This window comes from Balearica regulorum, chromosome 1 (assembly GCF_011004875.1).
Source record: "Balearica regulorum gibbericeps isolate bBalReg1 chromosome 1, bBalReg1.pri, whole genome shotgun sequence".
NCBI classification, from domain to species: Eukaryota; Metazoa; Chordata; class Aves; order Gruiformes; family Gruidae; genus Balearica; species Balearica regulorum.
In genome coordinates, this window is record NC_046184.1 from 146,539,148 (window position 1) to 146,564,503 (window position 25,356).

The window sequence follows — 25,356 nt, forward strand, 5'->3', positions numbered from 1 at the left end:
TTTGTCAAGCTGCCAGCCAATTGAATCTAGCATAGCTTTTACAGGAATGTTTCTTGTTTTCAGCTACATAAGGCAGGAAAAAGTAAGTTCTGCACTTCCCCTAAAATCAGTTCAGATGCTTTATATGATCCATGAAATCATGGTATCAAGTACATCAGAATCTGGTAAGTTATGACAGTATCTGCACTGACCTGCACTTTACTCCCACAGAGATGTACGCGACACATATTTTTTAGACCATGCTTCATCCATAAGCTATCACATTTGCAGTATTACCTGATCAAATAGTCATCTTTGTCCCTCACAAACAGACATTCTTTTAAATTAAAAGCCTGCTACGCTATAGGGCAAACTAAATGATTTCCAAGGTCAGTAAAAAAAAAAAAAAAATACTGAATTCCTCCAGTAAATCAAAAGAAATTCTTACTACACTAGCACTTAAATAATTTTCAATTTCATCTTAAAACTGACTTTTTTTTTTTTTTTTACAAAGGCTAGATTTCCTATTTTGTGTGGGTTTTGCAAAACATAACTGTAAATACAATTACCCGATACTGTGATACAAAATCCTGCTCTTACTGCACTGTACAGTCATCCAGCATCCACATAAAGATGCACGGGCAAGAAACACATAGTGGCATTTACTGAGGAAATACAAACATTGCTTCCATTGCCCTTTGAAAGTGACTCCAGAGATCAGAAGACATTCATGAAGCACAAGTCAGGCATCACATTCTCAAATATCTGACTGAGGAGAGGTGAGCACAGGAACTGTCAAAGCAATCACACAGGCATGGCCAAAAACTCTGTCCACACAAGAGAGATATTAAAGATGCTCCAGCTTGTGACATTCAGGTTTATAAAAACAACAAAACTTTGTAACAAGCTGAGGTAATTATCAAGTGTCAAAACCTGTACATAGGCACAAATCGTATTTATAACCAGCAATGTCAAACAGTGAAGAGTAAAGAAGGTCTTAACACAATCTGCCCCCCAAATTTAAATCTCAAGCGTGCTTACAAATCAGATTCTGGTTGTGTCTCAAAACTGCCTAAAAGCTGATATATGGTGTCCTTGAAATGTTACAATATATTACCATGGATGACTACTCCCCATAAGCTAATTAGCTTCTTTGCTCTTAAGTAAAATTAAAACCTTTTATAAGCAAGTTATAATGAGTTATAAAATCTGAAGCAGAAAAGTAATCAACCATGCAAATACAGAATAAAGCAGTATACTGTAAATGCTAACAACAGACATGCTATAAATAAAAGCTCTTAAGAAAACTGCTCAAGGTCAAATTTTATCAGTCCTCTTTGAGCACTTGATCCTGTGGACGTTTTTAGTTACAGAGTTTGTAGCTATGCCTATTCATAAAGCTATTTTATTATTTTGAAGAGATTAATATGATTGGTTTATATTATTCTGTGGAATAAAGACAGTAAAGTAAGGTAGATGATTTACATGAAAAAATGCATACAAAAATACATCCCACTAATCATGACAAAACATTTTCTGATTCATGAAACAAAAACAAAAAAAAGGTATCAAGATCTAGAAAAAGAAGTGGATAAGTCATTCTTTCATCCCTAATCTTGTTACTCAAATTGACAGGTCATTTCAGCAATCCAGTATTTCAATCTACTAAAACAATCCAGTAGAATTACTGTTTATGGTCCTTGTTTTCCACACAGAAATGTATTTATCAGGACTACAAGTTTTTTTAAAAATGCTTATTCAAGTAGCTTTCACTGTAAAGAATAGTTTATTTTTGAATGAAGGTTCTGCAAGTTTTCCTAACTTTATTTTTTAAAAAATAACCCAAGAATTACACTTACTTAATTTTTCATTGCAACTTTTTCCCATTTTGCACATCAAGGACCTGTATAAACAAATAATGTTTTTTGTTCTCTCCAATTCTAATGCACTAGCACAGGTCTGAGGTGTCTGCTTTGAAACTTTCAGGGCCTGATCCAATCTCAGTCCAGATACTTTTGTTTAAACATTCCTTTGCAGCAGGAGCTGAAGTTGTTTTCACTAAAATTTTTAAAGCAATCTGAATATGATCCTTTGTAATATCAACTGGTAAAGCCTTCCTATTTTGAAATGTAAATTTCAGAATCTATTTACTTGTAACCATTCTTTTGAAAAAGTAAAAAACTGCTTTCTCAGATTCCACATATATAAACAAAGCAGAAAGATGGGAGTACAAAACAGATTAGACTGAGAACCTGCTCCTCCCCACAAACACATTTTTTATAGCTTTAATATAAATACACTAAAAATGCTGCAGCTTAGCAATCAAGATGGAAACATGAAGTAGTACATCAGGCAGGTTTGGGTTTTGTTTGGTTGGTTTGGGGTTTTTTTTTCTAAAAAGCTACAGAATAAAACATTTTCCTAGAGGAAAAACAATCCTAAGCAATCAGAAAGGCAAAGAAGCCAAACTAGAATTGTGACAACTGATGAATGATTTACTTAAAGGATATTTTAATAGCTGGATAGAGCATCCAGGAACAGTTTTAAATGTCTCCAGATACAATTGCTCACCTTTGCCTCTGTATACAAACTGTTCAATACAGAAAGGTCACAATTTAGAAAATTTCCTATATGGTTGTAAAACCTATTTTGACATGACTCTCAAATCTCCACTGATGAAGGCTGACAGAGGATCTGAATGTTCCTTTGGACACAAGGAATAAAAAGAATAATATATCAGAAAATCCAGACACCCATGACTAAGGAGGTCAAGTCAACAGAAGCATATGGTGTTCTGTCTGTGCATTGGCTTCAGACAATAAGGGTAATTAAACACGATTTGTTTGAGAAGAGTTATTGGCAGCATTTAAGCTGAAGATCTTTTTTAAAAAAAACAAAGAATGGCAAGATACAGTGATGGAAAAAATCTCACATTTGTAATTTCTTCATCCTGGTCTGACTGTTAACTAGCATTCACACTTCTTCGCCTAGTAAACAACACCGCCCAGGACACTATGGATGAATATAATCCTCAGGGCTTTTTAGGTTCCAGCTCTTTGGTTTTTATTTTATTCCCAGTGCTAAGAAGCACTGTCAACTCTGGTAGCATTTCTTCTTTGAAGGGAAAGTGATATAAAAAGGTCACTGAAATCATATGCTAAATCAGTTCCACAATAAGCAATCAGCATTTAACACATCTCTAGCCCTGAATAGAAACACTAGGGAATAAATAAGAGCTTCACAGAGTCTATTCCCAAAAAGCAAAGCTGTACAAAGAAAATTATTGCAACTTCTGTTGTACATGTACATAGCACAAAGAGTTCAGTTTAAGAAATTAAGAAAAGAGCCCAGCTGAGTATGCAATCCATGGAATTCATGTAATTTGGACATTAACTCTTTATAGTGTCAGACAAAATTACCTTCAAACAACCTTTACCAAAACCTTCCACTTTGAGTCTTGTGCAAGACAAGAAATATCAAAAAGTGTACGGTGTAAAAGAAACTAGGAAATGGTCAACAATAACATCACTGTACCTCAAAAACAGGAACACAATTTGCAGTAACAGCTTTTACAAAGATCATTATGTCATTATTATTTTTTAAAAACTAACCGCCAATTAAAAAGCCACACTACAACAATGACTAAAACCTTATGCAGAAGATCTACTGCTCAAGCAAGCATGAAGCTCCAATTTAGATAAGCATTACAACCATAGCACTGAAGCACATTTTACTTTTAAGATACAGGATAGGTTGATATCTAGCCTGCATTCTTGGCAACACCAAAGGACTAAAGCACGTTAGCTGAAAGCAAGCATTCCCACTGCATTTTTTGTTAACATATCAAAATAAAACAATCTATTGTACTTTTCTGCAGAAATGCATGCATTGAGCAAACATGTTGCATCCATTTATTATGTTTGTTTCCATCATTTCGTTTATGTGTGTGTATATAATACACTTTATTGCTACCAGTAAACAAGAATATCTTCTTAAAACTACGTAATAGCTAATTATGCTCACTTCTAACAAGACATATGAAAGAATCCATAACCGCTTATGCTGATCCTAGCAGAGTGTGACTTTATAATGTAACAATCAGCATCTCTGTGTGGTATTGTAATTTCAGCATTAAAAATAATACCAAAATCTAACCCTGGTAAAACACAATTCTTTCACATCTGTTAAAAGAGAACAAGAGACAACCCCTTCACCTGAAATACTTCCAGATTTGCTGACAGTGTAAACAAATGTAATTACCCTTTAGGTAATTCAACCCCTTACAGTCAGTTTGACTGCAAGTCATCTGTGAGATCTCATGTTTCTCCTCAGATCTCAATCAGCCAGTATTGTCAGCTACTTTCTACAAGCAAGCACATATACCTATATTAAGATATCAAATCAAAATATCCATGCTATCTAGTGGTCTCAAATTCCTGAAGGGATTTTTTTATTAATTTAATGAAAAATATTTCTCTGCATACCACCTTTTTATAAGCTACTGCATTTCTAATTCAAATTACCAAAATAAGTGTTCTCTGCCCTAACAGAATTCATGAAAGTATGGTCTTTGATTCTGTTTGTTATTGACTTAGTAAGTTAAAACTGAAAAAGGGATTTGAAAGAGAAAGCAAGTTTCCACAAAAGCTCACAGTAAAAACATTTTTATTGAAAATATTTATTACCCAACTAGGGTGCACAAATAGTAAACCAATTTTCCAAATCAGTTTAGCCATCATTCAAGCTTCCTCTAATCCCGTCATTCACATCTTGCAAATAGTCAGTCATCACCTGAACCTGTATTCTACATTTTCAAAAATCTTTTATATATCTGATGCCCCCACATCAACTTCCTGCTTTAACAACTACAACTATAGCTGTAGTTTAAGATTAAAGTTTTAGTCAAATGTTACACACATTATTGCTTGTATTCATAATGTTTACTACACATAAGAAAATTAAAAAAAACCCAACTAATTGATCTTGAATCAATTTGCTTTTTCCCTTCTTCTGCTCTTGTTACACCAGTAAACAGTGTTGCTAACATAACACAACGTTAACTATGTAGCTGGAACCAAAGCCAGCTAGTGCCTCCCATAATGCCTGGTGTTGAGGGATGTCCTGATTCAAAGGAGAAAATAAATATTCTTCGTTAAAATTTGAGAATAAGACACAGGTTTAGTACTTTTCACTCTGGAAGCACCCAAAAGTCTTAAGTAATAACCATAATTCAGAGAATATTGATGACAGGCTTAAATTCTAGTTAGGAGAACCATTATAAGACACACAGATAGGTCTGCATCTGAAAAAACCCCACAGAATCGCGTATGGTTTAGAGATGACAATCACACTAATCAACACACAATTGTGAGCACTGGTGTATCTCACACCTATAACGATGGCATTACACCAATTCAAAATTTAACCCTAGCCAGACACCTGAAACTAGTTTAATCTCAACTCTAACATGGTCTCTACGTATCATATACGCTTTGTTATAATTTCACAGACAACTTTCATAGGAATAAAAAGAAAATGAGTAAAAGGTTAAAAAAACTCAGGGGGAGGAGAGGGAACACTATGAATGGACATGTCTGTGTCATACACAAATGCTAGAACAAATACTTTAACAGATCAGAATTTCAATCATGGCAAATGAATCTGTAAACAGGAGAAGAATGGTCTAGAAGCAGCAAACATTTTTTTCACAAGGTTAGAGAAGGCAATACTTGGTTTCTAGGTAGACTTGACTAAGGCCATTGGAATATATCACATGCTATAAGCAGCTGGAATTTTTAAATTTTTTTGGTGAGAAGTAGAGTCTCCAAAATACTCAGTGCAGAAAATTAATATTTTGGTTTAACTTTCCCAAATCACTGTGTTAATTATATATTTTAATTATTTTCCCACTATACTATCAATATCATTGAACATTAGTTTGTGATGCAACAATGCCACGGGGAAATGTGGTTCCATTTGTATTTCAAATGGATTAGGGTTTCTAAGTAGAATTATAACTTTCATATCGATCCTCACTGTAACAAGGAAGCAAAGAGTTTTTGGAAGAAGTAGCATAGTGTGGGAATTATTCCCACAGAAGAAGAGATCCAAGAAGTATCATGTGGCTATAAACCACATCTTAATAACAATGAATTGAAATAAAGTATATTTTGATTCTCTCTGACAGGAAAGACTTTGGTTTTGCTAAGGATTGGTTTAAAAAACTTTTTGCATTATAAAAATTGTATATAAAATTCTGTTTTTACTTTTGAACGATGCAAATCAATACAGCCACAGAAGTTTCTACAAGTGTCCTATTACTTGTATGCCATTATTGCAGTATATAAATCAATCTCCTATTAAGCCTTTTTTGAGAGTGAAGGGTGGAGTCAGCCACCAACTTGACATTTCACTGAAATACCACAAATGGCAACATCCCCTTTAGCTTAACAATCAGAGTCCTACATTTAATTTCCATTTGAAAAATGCATCTATAACATCTCAATAAAAACCATAGCAAAGTAAACAACATAGCAAAGTAGCCATGAATGCCTTTTTCTACTATGGCACATTTAATGATGACAGTAAACACATACAAACAGAAGAAAAGAGGCACCACAAGACCAGATGCGGATAAAAGCGAACAGCTTAAGCAGAGATTCTTGCCAGAGCCAGAAGGCTATTCTCCACTAATTCAAAAGAGGACCAAGTACAAAAATAACACCTGCAAACACAATCACAAGCAGTTTGTCCTAAACTTGGAAATAGGATTAAACCAGCAGTATCATGAACAATCAAAAACTAATACATACAATTTATGTGTAAAAGTCTGCTTGAGTTTTAAATAAAACAGCTCTCACCTGGCACTCTGGTAATTTTGTGTGCCTAGCAAGAGCCAAAATTGTGGGGTGGGGAGGGAACACCCAAACCCGAACATAGATACTGCATCCACACAAGTTTCACAGATTTGTTTTCCTACTGCTGTTTCCACCCCTTCTCACTCACAGGGACTTCTATCCCAGTGGCCTCAGCTATTCCCCAAGACTCCCATCCACACCCCAGGAGCCTCCATTCCTCTGCCACTATAACCCCAGCCAGCAGAACCAGGGTTCGGCCCTTTGCACACAGCTCCTCATGTTGTCCCCCATGTACGTCCTCCCACATGTGAACCACCAGCAAAAGAACAGCAGTGCTGCAGCAGAGCTCTGCACCCGTTGTGTGGTCAGTGGGAAAGCGAGCAGTGGCTGCCCAGCTAGCAAAGCCCAACACTCTTGCTCAGCTCCAGCCCTTCCCTCCATGGGGCCAAGTAGAGGCTCTGTCCTGGTCCTAACAGCCCTTTCTGCAAACTTAGAGGAATACAGCGTTACTGACAGCACCAAATTTGAACCAAGCAAGGAGGACAGACTGAAAAAATATTACAGAGTGACAGCGGGGAAAAAAAAGAGGATACAGCAACATTTCTTAAGGCAAAAGAAGGTGCAGTGACATTTCAACTTTTCTCAAAAAGTTAACCACAGCCATTCTACGTTCATTATCTGAGTCATTACTTTATGGTTATGACTGCACTGGAGAACAACTTAAAGTCATTGGTACTGAATATATGAACATATTGTGAATGTCTTTGCATAATTCTTTTTCCTGCATGAGGACAAACTCTCAACTTCACCCAATTCAAATCTTTGATCACTGCAATCTACACATAGCTAAAATACCACAAACCCCAATGCAACTCATCTCTGGATCCCCAAAATACAAGAGAAGGAAAAGTCTTCTGTTCATTCCAAGTTAAAGACTTTATCAAACTAAGGTAGTTATATTTAAAGCAATATATTGCAAATATAGGGAAAAAATTAGTCTCTTTTTCAGTGTCTCTGTATACTATAAAATTGCACATTTATTGTATACTACTGTCTTCTCAGTAAAGGAGTGTGGAGGAGAAGAAACAAGGAAGAATAAGCCCTGACCTAAAAAAGGTCATCTCTACCTATGAACGGGTGTCCCATTTACATCAGAAGAGAAAACAGTTACTCTACTATCACGTGTCTACACATGGGAGTTTGAGAAAGGTCTGCCTTATTTCTACCTGGAGCCTCCCTGATCAAAAGATACATTTGTGCAAAAAGAAAATGTTTAAACCTGATGCTTCCATGCAAACAAACTCAACAATACATGCACCTCTATACATCCTCCAGAATGTGACTCACAGCATATGCGCAAACCAACTGGGCAGTAACTGAGTGGTTGATCCCTCTCAGACAACCCAAAGCATGTGGACTATTGTGCAATTGCTCAGCAACTACTTATCACAAATATGCAGTTACATAAAACTTCCCAAAGGTTTCACCTACTGTGCATACTTAAACAATCTCTATGTACACAATTGGGATTTCTGGTCAGCAACAGCATGCCTATGCAGCAGCATCCACCCATCCAGGGCTAACAGGCTCTGCATCTGAAGGATTTCTGCCCAGGCAAGATTTCCATGAAGAAAAAGAAGTCATGTCTAGGAAAACCCAGGTCTATGTATCCCAAACTTTCTCCAAGAATCATCATATTATATGCTCACACACTGCTGAATGTTCAGGGCTCTGATTTTGAGAATTAAGATGCTGTATATTCTCAGACAGATTAACTTAGCTACAGACTAACACAGCACGGAAACAACATGCACAGGAAAGTAGAACCATGACGCAGAAAGAAAAAGCAACCACTCAGTTCTCACAACCTGAAAGCTTCTGAAAACTTTAACATGATTTATTTCTACTACAGAATTGTCAATAACTGTGAGTTTCTGTACAAGTTAATCAAGATGTTCCTGCTTTAAACTGTTCCTTTCACTCCCCTCAGAAACCAATGAAGCATACACATACAAGTCAGGAACTACCTAGCTTCCTAAATTAAAGTGAGACTTGTAATGGTGGATCCACAGCCAAATGTTTAATATTTTACTACATTAGAAGAAAATTCATCCATCAAAAGAAAACTGGTCAGAAGAGTGCTACCACCTCACAATTAACAACACTGTTCTAAGAGCTGAAACTTCTAGAAGTTCTTATTAGCTTGGGCACAAAAGTCAAGCATTGCAGAAGTTTATTTTTTCCACACGTGCTAGGGTGTTATGTTGCCAATGCTCCTTGTTTCTTTGTGCCTTGACAACTGTGTTGAACAAGCTCTGTTTCTGAGAACATATTCTTTCTAACTTATCCTCCTTGCAAACAACTCGGGATCAAAGCTTCACCATGCTCCCACATCATTGCAAATTTGCAACAACCTTGTAAGTCAAATGTGATCCCATCACATTTGTTTTATTCAAAACTCTCTCCAACAGTACGTCTACAGTTTGTCTCCAGGGGCTGTGCAACTAAGTGTGAGGGCTCTTTATTTGCAAAACTACTTTACTAGTGATTTGTAATGAAAAGAAAAAAAATAAATATTTAGTTCAGCCCCATCTCTTAACTGTCCGAAGAAACTTACACATTCAAGGTGTTTATATGTAAGACTAGGATGTGTCTGTGGACTACAATAGCAACATTTACTCATGATAAGCATAAGAAACTTTTAAATTATTTTTGAGCATAAGATAGTAAAATAATATACTGCCGCAAGCAAAAATAGGGTTTCTGTTCTTTACTGTTAGATAGATGGGTGGCACGTCTGTGGGAAGCATCCACAAGAATAGACAGAAAGTTGTGTAAAAGCCAAGGAGACAACCAGAAAAGCAGCTGGAAGAACAGCTCTAAAAGACTGCCTAGAGTAATTGCTTTTTAGGCAGAGACTAGCTGGAATAAAGCCTTACATTGTAAGCAAGGAAACCACTTTTTATTCACTTTCTGCCATGTTCAGAAAAAGAAAACATAGTGCATTAGAAACAAAACTATATTATAGACTTATCAATGTCTCATCCTAAAAAGAAACAATTTATAGGATTATAATCCTAAAGATTGTATCAACAATGGAAAAAGCTTTTTTGTTATCTAGGCAGCAAATACAGTCATGATTACACAGCAGGAATAAGGTTACTGAATAAGATACTACTCTAAATAGTGGGGTGAGGGCGGGAATCAATCTCACTTGAAAATAAAAATGTCACTTTTTGAAATTTTTCTAACACAATATTTTAACGGTTCCTAGCAATAAAGGGCTGTGAAGATTAACAGTAAAAGGTTAAGTGAATCTGCTAAAATTCAAGCAAGCATTTTATATATTTTAAGGGATCAAATTTTACAATAATAAAGGGCAGCTCTCACATATCTCACGCAAATATCAATATTATTTAGTAATGAAATGCACTGGCATGTCGGTCTTGGCACAAGAAGAGGGAAACTTTGCAAAGGTCAAGAATACCTAGTGTAACTTAGGTTAGAAGGGACTTCTAGGAGTCATCTAGTTCAACTCCTCACTCAAAACTAATTTCAGCAAGATAGCTAACTTAAAGTTAAATCACTCCTGCCAGCTGTAGGTCTTCCCTACCTGAGATTTATTTTGGGAGAGTCATATTGAGTTTAAAAACCAGTGTAACTCACTCTTTTTGCACTAGCCCAAATCTCTATTGGTACCAAATATGGTGTTGATATCTGACTTGCCATCACTGGTTTAACTTGTTCATGGAAATTCTTCACCCCTCCCAACAATCTACTCAAGTATGTAACTGTACTTACCATTACAAAAACTTTTTCCACTACCTGACCTTGCTCTCCCTTTCAATTTCACTCCCTTATATCCTGTTATTCACTATAGCCACAAACAACAGATTATGCCTTATTTTAAAAGTTCTTTAAAAAAAAAAAAAATTGAGAATTATTTTCCTGTCTCGCTTCTCACCATTTACTTTAAGCTAAGGAATGTCAGGACACTGTCCCTCCCCTTACAGTTTAGATTTTCTAGGTCTTTGATCACTCATTGCTCCTTTAAACCCCATATAAAGAATGTATTTTCTTTGCAATACACCATCCAGAAGTGGACAGAATGACAAGTAGAGCAGAAAGAAGACGTTCTGTGTCTTGCTGGAGTAGTAAACGTCATACTTTACTTCCTTAACACCCCTTTTCTGTTCAGTTTCTTTTGTTTTCTGCAATAATGTGATGACTTGCATTTAGAATGCAATTTGCAGTAAACTGCCATTCCTAACTAGAATCCTAACAACGAATTTCTTCCCCATTCTTTATGCATACATTTGATTTTCTTCTGCTTTACTACACCCCATGTTACTACACCCTATGTTTTGTCTGGGGCACTATCACCTGCCTTCAACCTTCCATTCACCCCCCTTCCTGACCAGGTCTCCGATGTGCCTAACTTACTTTAAACTTGAAACGCTCTGCCAACCTTCCCTGCTCCTCCCAGCATGGTGCTGTTTGAAATTTAGTAAGAAATCTCTCTCTCTCATCACCCTGATTCACTAAGGAAAATATCAACCACCACCAAAACCAGGACAGATCATTGTGAAGCCCCTCCCACTCACTGTTAAAAATGTGACCATCTATCTGTTGTGACTACTCTAGGAAGCCAGTTACTAGCAACAAGATAAATGCATGCTGGTTTACAATCCATTGCAAAGGTTTCTTAGTAGATACATTTCTCAACAGTAGGGTACAAGCAGCTGTGTCAGGTGCAACTTTTTCCTGGGTTAGCAAAATCACTCATATGATAGTCTCTGCATGGGAGCAGCAACCAGCGTTTTGGAGTCACGCAAGCGTAGAAGACCCAGGCTGAAGAAGTATTAAGAGAAGCCACACAGAGCAAACGTATTGCCTTTTCCCAACTCTGAGGACTGGGCCACAATCAAGAACAGTGCCTCAAGATGTTGGCTGAGTCTAGTCACATTAAATGCTCTGGTAGCAACCAAGTTTCAGAATCCCATAAACAGTCAGGCTAACCTAGCTAGCAGGTTACCAAAAAAAGCAAAAGGACAGGGCAGTACTGCAAAAGCCCCTTTGGTTGTGATTCTTTCCACTGCAGCTCACCAAAATCACTGATGTCAGAGTTGTTCTGCTGCAACACCACAAGATGGACACAAAGATACTGCAGATCTAAACACTGCCCACCTGGGGTATATACTACTTCTGCTCGACTCACCTAGGACAGCGCATTCGCTACCTGCACAGGACTCTCAGTAACAATTCCAATCCCACATTCCTGATTGGCCTTAATGATATTAAAAATAGGGTTGAATTTCAATAAGCTATATGCCAATTTGTCAGTTTTGGAAACCAAGCTTGAAGTATATTTTAGCTAAAGACCGGAGTAATGTTCATGTGCTGGTGTTAAAAAGAAAAAAGGAAACTCGTATTTCCTTTAATTTCAGCTCCTGGAAGATCTGCTACAGAATTTCCAAAGGAAACCAACACTTCCTTTCTATTTAACAGAAAAGAAAAAAAAAAACCACACAAACTCTCTTCTCCCCCAAACAAGCTGACTGGAACAATTTGTTATATGCACTTTCTACTCTAGCATCCCATCTCGTCCCTTCCTTTCCCCTGCATCCACTCTTCCCAGTTTGTAGTTCATTTAACTTTTTTGGTTGGTCAGTCTTAATTCATGTCAGTGGGAAATCAGCACACAACTCTGAAAATCAGAACATGCAGCCAGAAGACTGTAATCAGCATTTACTCAAACAACAGCTTCTCTTCAGATCAAAGCATAAACTAAGGTAGGTTATGGTTGCAAAATACTAACATGTATCTCTCAGATTTCTGATCTATTTTTAAAGAGAATATTTGCATAACCACTGCCAAAGGAAAAAATAAAGCACATAAAAATAAAGCAAATAAAGCAAATAAAACAAATAAAAATTATATATATACAGAGAGAGAGAGTACATGTGTGTGCGCGTGTATATATATATATATATATATATATATATCTCCTGTCCTCCTTGCCCTGTTTCCTCCATGGTTCTGTAGGACTCTTCTCCCTCCAGGAATTAATATTCCCAGTTCTTACTCCAAAATTTTCCACCATTTGCTGAGGCTTTTTAGTTTAGTCTCAGTTAGGTTTTCTTATGCTTGTTGTTAAGTTTAGATATTTTAAAGCATTTATGATTATTGCGGCTGAAAAACAGTGTGGTAATTCTAATTTTATTAAAACAGCTAGAGGAGAAAGATGACAACAGTTTTATTACACAGTCCAGGCCATTTTCTCTCCAAATGAGAGAAAACGTCATGCTTAAAATAAAACAGTAGCTCCAACCATCATTACTTAAGTGAATATTCAGCAAACTAGCAAGCTAGTTAAATATCTCAAAAGTCCTCTTGGAGGTCTTCCCATGTGAATTTAAATCAGCATACCAAAATAAGCCATCCTCATACAGTGAGGAGATCCTACAGTTACAACATCCTCCTTGGAGAAGCTGAAAACCAGAAGCTTTTTGAACTAATTCTTCATCATTAAAGAAATGTTTTACATAAGAAAAAGATGACATGCACTACTGATTTCAGATTGCTCTGAAAATTACACAGTTTAGACAATCCTGAAGGGTTAAGTTGCATCAGATTTTCACAATACATATTCCATACATGCCCTCACCACTTCAAGTTGCCAAATGCCTTCTAAACGTGACGCAAGACACAGCCAACTACTGTCTATCACCAAGAATAAACCACGCATACTTTAAACAAAAAACTGCTGGGTTTTTTTTAATCAAAGGTGGCAGGATCAGAGTAGGACTTTAACATAGGAAGCAGGTTCAGTTTGCTGAGGAATTTCATCCTACCACACCTGCCCTAATTCAGTAATGTTATTTACCTTCCTTCCCAATTTCCCTGCTGGTGACAAGCGCCAGGAAGTTTGTTGACCCAAGAAAGAGTTCTCAATCATTATAGAGCATAATGGTCTTCCTGGATCATTATGTATTCAGACCGCTAGTCACATTAAAGATCAAAGCATAAAGACCACACTCTTTACATAACGCACAATAGCTTTGATGTAATTTTTGTGACTGGTGTAGTAGGTACACAGTACTGTTTTGTACTGGTTAGATCTTCCTAAAAGCAGTGCCTTTAGGATAAAAAAACTCCACTGCATTTCAGTAGCTTACAAATGAGGTGGTGAAGACCTGTGACCCTGAGCAGGTCAGTGGTACCAGAAAGCATGTTTCAGTCAAAAGAGAAGGTGTTAAGTAGAAAGTTGTCACTTGCCTAAGGGCTCAGTCTTAGGAGGAATTCAAGGACATCTTATACTGAATTGACCAGATGTGAATGTGAAGTGACTGCAGATCCTTTAAAAGCCCTCCTTCTGTGCACCAAAATAATCAGCATTTTAGTAAGATATGATTTCTACTTCATTTGTGCTAACCATAGCACTTGTTTAACTCCTAGAAAGCAGTCTTTAAACTCTTGTTCATCAATCTCCAGAGAGAGGTCCTTCCAAGGTGTATTTAGGGCTTATACTGCTTCTAGACATTGCATGGGTCCAGAAAGCGACAAAGATCTTGGCCTAATTTTGAAGGCTCTCTCCAATGAACAGAGGTATTTCAGTCAACCTTCTTCAAACACAGTTAACTTTAAAAGCAAAACCATGCAACTGGCCATTTAATCCAAATAGCAGTATCTGCCCCATGAAAGGTTATTTACATAAGCAGACCACTGAGTAAGCTAAAGCCATGCTGTTACCAGTGATGGCACTTCAGACAGACTTCAACTTCTGGTAACTTTTCAGCATATCCTTAAAGTTTGTAAATCACTGTTCTGCAGAGAGAGATTTTTTGCACATTAAACTAGTACTAAAGTCTGTATCACTTTGAAGTGTCTAAATCCTATCCTGCATAGACTGGGACTAGGTATATTTACTAGAGGAAGACATGATCTACAAAAATATCACATCATTCCAGTCTTATTGCTATTCTACAAATGGTTCTGCATTTTAAGTGACAATTATCCAAGACCTTAGTTCCTCAATTAAATTTAATCACTTGAACACTGGATTAGGGTTGTTAGAAACAAAGCACTATGCTTCTGCTTTTAAAAAGCAAAATTTGTTTTATCACTGAGAAGCTAGCAATTTGGAGTTTTGCTTTTTCTTTTAAAAATGCAAACAGTATTTTCCTTCCAAGTATAGACTCACTTTGCTGTCCAAAGACTGACAAATACCTACAGGAATCCAGTGCATGCCACATAAATGTAACGAATAACAAAAGATGATGATGACAGTACGTGACACCCCATAGCCTTTCAGTGAATGGGAACAGCAAGCACTATATGTGCTTCTAATTGAGCCACTCAATTTGTAACAAAAATGTTATCGATGACTTAAGATACCATCCTGCAAGGCTCACTAAATAAACATAAAGTGATATCAAGCTAGGAAAAAAAAAAATCTTAAATATACATCATCAGTTTTTTCATTGGTGCAGAAGTGTCTCTGATTGAAAACATGGTACTAGATGAACTCAAATCCATTTTGATTTTAGACAACCTGTGTAAATTAATAAAATGCTAAATACAAGTTAAAAAGTAAAATAACATTTAAAAAACAATATTCTCTACATAATTTGCTCTTAAGGTGTTGCTTTAAGAGAAATTTAGACTGTAGTTTTATAACTGTGATTTATGATTAACACATTACTGATGTCTTGTTACACTGATTTTTATTTAACAAATTACCATCTTAATGCTCAACAGGAAAATTTGGAAGAAGATAAATGCAGAACTTTTATACCAACATTAAGAAAGTATTGATTTTAAGCATCCAGATGGGAAAAAAAGTATAAAAATATAGAGCAGTCTGACCAACAAAAACTTAAGTTGTCACTAAGTGTCATATATACGAGTACTCTCCAAATAGCAGATTTTTGTTAATGTCTTTTAATGGAGACTTTTTGTTGTGTTATGCTTTGTCAAAAGAGAACAAGACTTGTAAATCACATGTCAAGTAAGAAAGAAAAAAAAATGAGAAAGAATTTCATACATATATATATCCTTACTGAAGTGAAAGCAAAATTCTTGTGAAGTTCTTCAGCAAGAAATGAATCATTAACGTAAAAATCTAACTAGAGAACATGGTATTAGCCAAAATGAAGAAAATACAACTTACAGTGCTATTCAAATATCCTTTTCTTGTCAGTCTTTGGCACATCTACACTTTTGTTGTCCAATTAAAAAAATCTATATATTACCACAACCTTGACAACCCGACATTTTTCCTCCTGCTTACATTCAGAAGGCTAGCCTACCAACCAACTGCTACAGCAGAGATCACACCACAAAGCATCTGCTTCTCCTACAAGTGCCCAATGGGGGGAAAAAAAATTTCAATATGCCACAGCACTCATCTGCTTCTTTTATACTTACATAAGGGTTACAAGTTGGCTGTGCTACAAGAGATAGTATTCCTGGAAAACTCCTACTGGACCTGAGGCACAACTGAATATTCTCAGCAGAACAGTCAGAGCAAACCATGTAGCAATCTCACTTAAGACAGAAAACATGCTTTAAAATTACTTGATCTTTGAAGGACATAGTCTACTATTTTTCATCCTGACCCTCAGAAAAACTGAATTTTCCAAGGTTCTCATGGAGTCTAATAAGATCAACAAAGATATATAAAAATGTAAAACACAACAGTTACTTGATTATTTCATGAGATTGCTCATGTTATTATAATAGATGCATTTCCCATTACCTGGGAATTGACCTGGTCAATTTGCTCATATTACTTTAGTTCTTATATCATACTCTGACAAGAAATATTTTACATTTCATTCAAAGACAACAAGAAAAGTCTTTCAACAATGTTGATTGGCAGTTTGCCACTGCCATCACTGAATCATCAGGGAAGACAGAAAGCAGCACCAAAAATAACATTCTCCAGCCGGGGCCATTGGCCATATGTTACACTGGGGGGCAGGAAGCAACCAACACACAACAGAAAAACAACCAGAGACTATATGTTTTTCCAACAACTATAAACCAGGAAGAAAAAAACCAAACCATAACTATTCAGCCTAGACCAACTCCCTCCTACAACAGCAGCACTTGTTTTTCTTCAGCTGCATTTTTTTTTCTTTTTACATCAGGATCACTTTAAGTTAATTCTCCTGAATCTACTAGCAGGTGTGTATTCCTCACCAAGGCAATATATTCTGGAGCAGAGCTAGTAAACAAGCAATTTATAGATTGCTAACATAGGGCAGCAGTGCATATGCCTCTGCTGTACAGACACGTGAAGGTCAATTTGGTTTTGGAGCCTTTTACTTACCTTTCCCATTTTGCCACGCAGTATACCAGGACAAACTGAGGAAAGTAGTGATGAAAACTAACACGGTGGCCACAGTTCCATTTCGGAGCCTCATCTCATTTCAGCATCACACTTGTTTATGTTCTATTAGCAATGAAGACCTATCTGTTGGGCTTGCTGCAATGAAGTCAGCTGAAGTCCACAAGAAGCAGCTGACCAACAGCGACACGAAATGTAGCTCTCACATATCAGAGGTATGATAAATCAATCCATTCCAAACTGTTGTAAGATTTCTTACAGTTCTCATAAATTAAACTTCTCTTTATTCTTCTAGTCCTGTTTAAAGGAAACAAAATTTTAACAGATTATGCCAAAACTATTTACAAGAGTCCCCCATGTACCAAAATACTGTAAAGAAATACTACTACACGCTCAATACTGCGGTTTACACGCATCCCCCCTTGCACTGCCTCAGTCTCAGCTTGGGGAATAGAATCTGTTAGATTAATTTCTCCTTTTTCTGTTAAGAATGCTTGTATCTGGAAGAGCTGTATTTCACATGAATTTGATCATTAAAGGACAAATATACACATCACCAACATTACAATTCTATCATAAACTCAAGGCAAGATCACATGTTGCTCTGGCAAGCGATGAACTGATAGAAGAGCTGTTTTCAGGAAGCCAGCAACTCAAGGCCCCACTCTTAAGTACTCACTTTGACAAAACCCCTCTGAAATCAGTGAGGTCTAATCTAACTGTAGCAGCAGAACCGCCTCAAGCAAGCAGAGAGACCACAGCTTTAAACAGCATTTACAAACCTACATCATTCATCTTTCTCTGCTCAGTGCAAGAGTATTTGATCCATCCACAATCATTTTTTTTCCCTAGCTTAGCTGCAGCTAAAGCACAGACTACAGTCACACGCAGAGACTGCTCAATCTATACCAACTGGCAACAACCCAAAAGCTCCACAAAATGCCATGATATGACCATATTACTCCTCTATCTCTGCCACACAGGCACACAAGGACAAAATACAGAAATTACCTACAGTTCAGTATTATCCCAGAGGAAAGTTCCATATCCTGGGATTAGAAAATCCTCAACTGGCCAAACACAGCCAGCATCTAACCACACTGTCCTAACTGAGCAAGACAAAGATAATGGGGAAATAAATTAACCAACTTTAAAAGATTGGGGGGGGGGGGGGGGGGGCAGAAGTGTTTTCAAAGCACTAAATCATCCTTTACAGTAGCTCAAACATTAACATTCAACATTCTTCTAAAGCACTGCCAGTTTTTCCCCCAGCATAAACTACATCTGATACAAGTATGCTACCCAGTAATAAATAACTTGCTTTGAATTTTCCTTGGAAGCAATCTCTGTCACACTCTTGCCTCCATGCATTTAGAACAACAGGGGGAAAAATACTTTTTTGTTATTACAGTACCAAGAGATTCCAGCCAAATCTGAACTACTCTTCCCAAGCAGTTACTGCAGCACACACTACCTTTTATTGAAGAACTTGCAAACCAAGACATAACCAACAGGCATGGTTAACAAGTGAACAAAAGAGAACAACAAAGTTGCAGAACCACACGCTCTTGCATTCAAATCTTGGTAACAACATCCAGGTTACAGAAATTGTTTACCTTCAGACTATGATTACCTCACATATAATGCTAGAAACATACTTTGTTTTGAGGAATTTTATGCACAGACAGGTTTGTGTCTTTAAACATTAACTCAGAAATCACATAGTACCGATGAGGAAGGGAACAAATACAAGTACACAGGAAGCAGACAAATTGGATGCTAAAATTCAGTGAGAAACAAAATAATGAGCAGGAATAAAAAGAACTGTGAAAGGCCTTATGATACAAGAAACCTGAATTCAAGACAATGAAAGATAAAGACAACTGAGAGACCTATAGAAAGCTAACACAGCATGCCAGGAAATATCATCAGCGCCAGCACTTTAAATAGGAGATGGACATCGTGAAAGCCAGAAAGGTAGGCAATAGTAATTAGGTGAGAAGATAAAAGTCTGGGTGAACTTTAACAGCAAGGGGAGGCAAAGATCCCAAAACCCCAAGGTTTTGTAAGGCCTGTCTACATGAATTTAGGAAGGTCAGGTGATTCCCAGACCACCAGAAGAAGTGACTAGGAAACCAATAAGGTCAATGACATTAGCAGTTTAACACAGCTAAAGTGGCTCTGAAGCAAGGATACCTAAACTGTAATCTACCTTTACCATTACTTTAGCAGCAGCCAGATCTCTGGAGCATCTCAGGTGTGCATGAAGGACCAGGTTGCAAGCTAGACGGATTATCCCCATGGAGGCATCAGACAGCTGGTCTGACATGCAAACAAGAGAGAGCAGCCAGGAGAGTAAAAATATCATCTGATAATGCAAGGAAAGTGAACCACCTGCCTTGTCAGAAAATGTGGGCATCATTTTTATATTTGCTGCAATAAAATCAAGATGCTGTGATCAGGGCTTCTCACTGTGCTATTTGAATCCACAGAAAAATACAGCCTGAAAGAATTCAGAAAAGAAAAAAGTACCAACATGATTCAATTAGCAGTGAGTATGCAGAAAATTGTGTCAGATTAATAATTACCATGGGTTTGTGTTGGCTGGTTCTGCTTTTATCCTTCTCTTCTGGTGTTGCACCCACTCCTCTTAGCATAGGCACCAGCAGCTCAGCAGTACTTAGACGATTATTCAAGCATTTCACTATATCAAACTGCATACATCAAGGCCATGCACGAACCAGAAGCGTTCCAGCTTTTAAAAATGCGTATAGTTAAACCAGCAGAAACCCACATAAATTATTTAACCCCCAGGTGGTCACTTTAGGTTTGTTCAATACTTTACAACACAAACTAAACAAATTTAACCGAGGGGTAATCCAGTTTGAGCAGACATTATGACAGGGTATAACTAGACAGATGAAGCCTATGAAATTTTCCAGCGTTGTTATGACCTGAACCTTTCCCACTTCAGACTTACAGCAATGACCCTGCTAGATGCTGAAGGCCATGGGTACCGAAGGGTACCTAGCACCTCTCAAGTGCTGAGCAGCACTCTACTGAATCACATCTTAAATAAACCAAGAAGTTTCTGTATGTATCCAGGCACTCCCAAAACACATACAATGCATATTTCCAACTGCAAGTCATAAAAACAGATACACTTCGATCCCTCTGCAAAGGCTCTTTACATAGTTGATGGTGCAGGATCAAAGCCTGAAGAGTGCCAGACTTCTGGGAGGATGAGACCAGACCCCATCCTGCCAGGAGGTGCAAAAGCACCTACCGCGGCACGCTGCTGCATTTAAAAGGTTGTTCTTTAAGGCATAGGAGAACGGTCCACGATTAAAAGACAACAAGAAGGAAAAAGGTGGAGGAGATTTGCTAGACAGGGGCTTTTCCACCTTATTTCCATCGAAACGCTTCAGCGAACCCCGCGGCGCGCGGCTAGGCGCCGTCACCGGCGGCCGTTAACTGCCGTTACCTCAGGCTCGCCGGCGCCCTGCCATTTCGCAGCCGGCTCCCCTCAAGCCCGGGGTGAGGGGGGATCCGGGGACGCGCTGCCTCCGTGGAAACCGCCCCGAGTTAGTCAGGACCTTCCCCGGCGTCTCTGCGCCTCGGTTGTGGCTATTTAGTCGGGGAAACGAAAAATCAGGCGGGGAGATCGACACCGGCCGCCGCCAGCTCTGCCGGGCGGCAGAGGGCGAGAGCTGACGGCGACGGAGGGGAGGGAGAGCGCCGGTCCGGGGAGCTGCACGGCGCCCGGTGCATCGAAGCGAGATTTCGGGGGAAGGCAGAGAGACAGGAAACTGCAAACTCTACCGAACCCCCCTCGGGCTCCCGGCACGCAGGGAGGACGAAGGGTGGACAGAGAGAGAAGGGGTAGCAGCGGTCCCCAGGGCGTCCTAGCCCGAGAAGGAGGGGGAGCAGCGCCGTTCTGCCCCGGACCCCAGCGCCGCCCTCCACACACCCCGCGGGCACCCCTAAGCACAGGGACGAAGGGGGTGGGGGTGGCAGCAAGTCCTGCGAAGGGAGCCGCAAGCGCTCCCCGCACCACCACCACCACCACCACCACCACCACGCAGGTGCATGTGAGCGCAGAAGGGAGCATGCAGGCAGATGGGAGAGCAGGACGGCCCCCAGCCTCCTGCCTGCCCTCTCTCCAGCGACACCGCAGAGACCCGTGGCCCCGGGAGGGGAAGCGCCTCCGCTGCCCACCCACTCCAGAGGGTGCGGAGAGGAGGGACGTCCGGCCCAAACCTCCCAAAAAGCCGAGTCGGCTGTAGCTGCTGCTGCCACCCCACTGCCGGCTCCAAGCCGGGTCCGGAGGCGGCAGCAGGGGCCCGGGGTGCGCAGGGGTAGCGGGACCCGCTGACCGCCGCTGCCATCCTCACCTGTGCGCTGCGCTCCGGCAGGGGGAGCCGCGGGACGCGGGCGGCGGGCACGGCGGCGAGCAACTGTGCCGGCTCGCGCCGAGGCTCTCACTCCCGTCGCCCGCCCGCCTCCCCCCCACCCTTCCCTCGTCTGCGACGCAACCGAATCGCACAACCGCCCCCACCCCGAGCGCCATGGAACCGCACGGACCTCCGCCCCGCCCCGCCCACCGGCGCGGAAACTCCACCCACTGGCCAGGCGCCGGCCTCGCTGGCAGCCAATGGACGCCGCGTCGAGGAGCGCTGTTCATTGGCTGGGTGGCCTGTCGCTCTCTTTGGCCGCGGCTATAAATAGCTCTGTCTCGCGAGGACTTCTACAGTAGCTACGGCGGGAGCTGCGGTGTGGCGCATGTGGGAGCACTGCTCTTTCTGTTTCGGCAGTGTGTTCCCCCTTTTAGACGGTGTTTTTGGGGGTGAATTGTTCTGAAAGAGTCCCGAGAAGGGTTTAGCTGCCACAGCGCTTGGTTATTTGTTGCCCTGTGGTCAGCTGCAGGAGGTCCATTGTGTACTTGGCTCTCTCTGGTCATTTCAGGATTGAGCCCCTGGCCTGCTGTCTGAGGGTGCGTCTGTGCTCCTGAGAGGAAGTTGAGCTCAGCAGATTTCTCTCACTGCCTGTCAATGCCAAAAAATTAATATGTATTGGTGCCCTGCATGATGTTCACAAGTGACAAGAAGTCACAGTCATGAATTTTACCATTGAGTTCCTACTACGCTAATCATCTCCTAGAGTTTGTATGAAGAACTGTTTGAATTAAAGAGCGGCTTGCTGCTTCACGCCGGTTAAATGAACCCTCTGTCCTTTGTACTGTTCACCAGTGTGACTCTGGGGAGGGCATTCATTTTGCAGTGGCATGTGTGCTGCCCAAGAGGCTGTGAAACAGGCACAGCTTTGGAGGTGTGAAAATGAGCTCGCTTTCCTCTAGAGGGTTGTTACCGCTGCGTTGTGCAGCCGGTGAAAGAAAGTCAGTGGCAGCTTTACTCTATGGGTTCATTATTTAGGGTTGTGGTGTTTCTGTCTGTAAGCATTCCCCTATCTTCAGTGGTTCGTTTCATGTGTTCCAGGGATTTTGTGTGTGTTTTGGGATGTGAAAGCTCCTATTAAAAAAAAAAAGCACCCTCAGGGTAGGATCCAATCTACCTCACAAGAGCCATGCTCTTAGCGTGTGGTGCTAACTGGTTGGCACTGTTCAACCTTTTTGATTGACTCAGTTGCTTCCCCTTTTTTCTCTTGTCTTCCACCTAATTTAGTCAAAGTCTATAGCACGCATTTTTGCTCTCAGTTAAGGCTTTTATGCTAGATACAGTGGGATAGTTCTCCACTAGAACTTTAGAAACTGTGGAAAAATCTTGCTAGTTATTCTGTCCAAAGAGTGACATTTAACAAGTCTCCATAGATTACTCTTCTTTTTTTTTTTTTTTTTTTTTTAACCAACGCTTAAACACATTGCAGTATTTTTACACATTCGGGTACCAGCACAATAGCCCTCAGTGATTTTGCTGACTTGCTCAAAGTTTGGAAAGAGGGGCTGGTGGCAACTCAGGCAGAGCGCAAAAAAGAAGCTCAGGAGAAGTTTGCAAGGTCTTGACATCCAGCCTGTTCTGTGATTTATTCATTGAGTGGTGAGAATTTATTATGTAAATGGGCACTTCAATCCTCCCTTTTGTAAAGAAGTGGAATGAAGTGGATTTTTTAATTAAAAAACAAATTCAGCACAATAACTTTCAAACAAAAATTAGTGCATGCACATCCTCATGCACACACACACACACACACATCTATGGCAAAATTTTTTGTAGCGATCCCAGCAAGCTAAAAAACATTAGAGCGACCATTGTTTGCCTCTAATAGATTAGTGTTGCTTAGGGATATGAATTTTTGCATTTCTGTGCCAGAAAAGAAAAACAACGGGTGGAGACATTTTCACATAAAAGTCCTTTTGTCAGGAGAGCTTAGTCTGCTGAAGAAAAGACTGTTACAAGATGAGGTTAATGACAGTTGTTTCATGAGGACTGTCTGAGCCTTCCTACTTTTTGTTCTTCCACTGATTGAACGTTTGCATTAGGAAGGTTTACCAACTGGACCTTGACAGTAACTAATTAACTATTAACTTCCCCAAACAATAGAGTAAGTGTAATGTGGTTGTTTCTCAGTTCCTCTGACATCTTTCCCTGAAGTTAGTTTCCTGAGAAGGAAGGCAAAGTTCAAGACAGAAAAAAAAAACCCCAAACAAATTCAACATTGCCCTCAACTGACCTACTACAGCAATAATCAAATGCCTCTTGGCATATTCCGCTGCTTGATGCGTGGAAAAAGTGCATGGTGAAGGAAAATGCTGCAGCTGCCGGAGAAAAGGAGTTGGGGTTGTTTGGCCGGCATGCTAAAATGTCCCTGACTTCTGGTGAGGGTGGCAGCTCCCTTTTAGGCCTGAACAATATTTAATGCTGGCAAATTTCTGAATTCTTTCTTCCTGCCGAGTTTTTCATTCATCCTACAGCCACTGCTGTTCAACTGGAGTATCAGTTTGAAATTGGAGAAGATTAAGCACTTCCAAACACTTTGTGCTTAAATGTAAGAGTTAAGGTACAAATGCTATAATAACCGTAATGGGGGAGATTTGGGGGAAGAAATTGTTTTAAAAATATGGGAAGTTTAAATCCTTAGTGTTCCAGCTTTGGTTATTGAAAAAAAAAAAAGACCAAGGAGCTTGCTATTCTCTACTAGCAGGGAAAACAAAACAAAACAAAACAAAACCCAAACCACAAGAGAGAAATGCATAATCATATTTTGACAGAGGGAAGATTTCATGCTGGGAAATTTTTGCTAAGGTATTACCTAAATGTCAGAGTAAAGACAAAGTGGCAAAAGACGCTCCAGGCCTGCCGTAATTTCACGTATGCGGCACTGTTTCTGACATACCTGAGCTGCCGGCTTCTATAGGGCTGTGCAGTTCTTGCCGTTCATCAGATTTGAAGCTCGTTTTATCCAGGCACTTTTCCTGATTCATTCAGAAGCATGACAGCATTGTTGTTCTTGTGTTTCACCATGCTCATGTTCTGGCTTTCTCAGGAACTAGGAAAGATGCAGAAAAGGTACAAGTGCTTGGCAGTGGCAGCGGAAGTCTTAACAGTTGCTCAGCTGAAAAACGTCTGTCTGAAAATTGTCTATATGTCTCCTGACTGACAATTGAATCCTGTCTCAGAGACAGGATTTAGTCTCAGCCTGCCACTAACCTTGTTTTGTAACAGAGCAAACACTTTGGGACTGTCAGTGCTTCTAACTCCATTTCACCCCAGTTTTGCCTTTTTCAACCAAAAGCCTTTCCCATTCCCTCCCTATGACTGGGTAAACTGGTGTGTGCATAATACTGAAGGTTTTCCCGTCTCACAGACAGGTTTGATGCTCATATAAATTCAGATCTCATTACAGCTTTATAGGCACAAATGGAAACAAATGAATGCTTCAGTGGCTGGGCTAGTTTGCAAAAGACGGTTTTTGTTTCGTAGTACTGTAAACTTATTTTATACACGAAGCTGCTAGATGTACAATTCATGTATTAATGTGTGCCTTGTGTAGCACCTATTGTAGTGCTAATACTCAACAAATAGATGTAGAAAATTATGTTAAAATATGATTGTAGATGTATATGCTTAGCCAAAAAATGCCACATTTAGGTAAACTTTATTCTGCCTTTTCTGTAACTACATTATGAAATAATCTTCAGTTATATGTTGC

General features: G+C 39.6%; 1 protein-coding gene across 2 annotated transcripts in view; it reads right to left on the reverse strand.

The window, feature by feature from the left end:
- MGAT4A (alpha-1,3-mannosyl-glycoprotein 4-beta-N-acetylglucosaminyltransferase A) overlaps window positions 1–21,710 on the reverse strand; it is an 80,269-nt gene extending 58,559 nt beyond the window's left edge. The window contains exons 1-3 of one of the 2 annotated variants that reach the window (XM_075737960.1): window positions 21,585–21,704; window positions 20,675–20,817; window positions 17,173–17,487 (exon numbers count right to left, since the gene is read on the reverse strand). In XM_075737960.1, coding sequence (XP_075594075.1) covers window positions 17,173–17,266 — 94 coding nt within the window. In that variant the 5' untranslated portion in view covers window positions 17,267–17,487; window positions 20,675–20,817; window positions 21,585–21,704. Of the gene's footprint in view, window positions 1–17,172; window positions 17,488–20,674; window positions 20,818–21,584 lie in introns of both variants that reach the window. The other variant, XM_075737949.1, reaches the window with a different exon arrangement.
- Window positions 21,711–25,356: the final 3,646 nt, after the last annotated feature.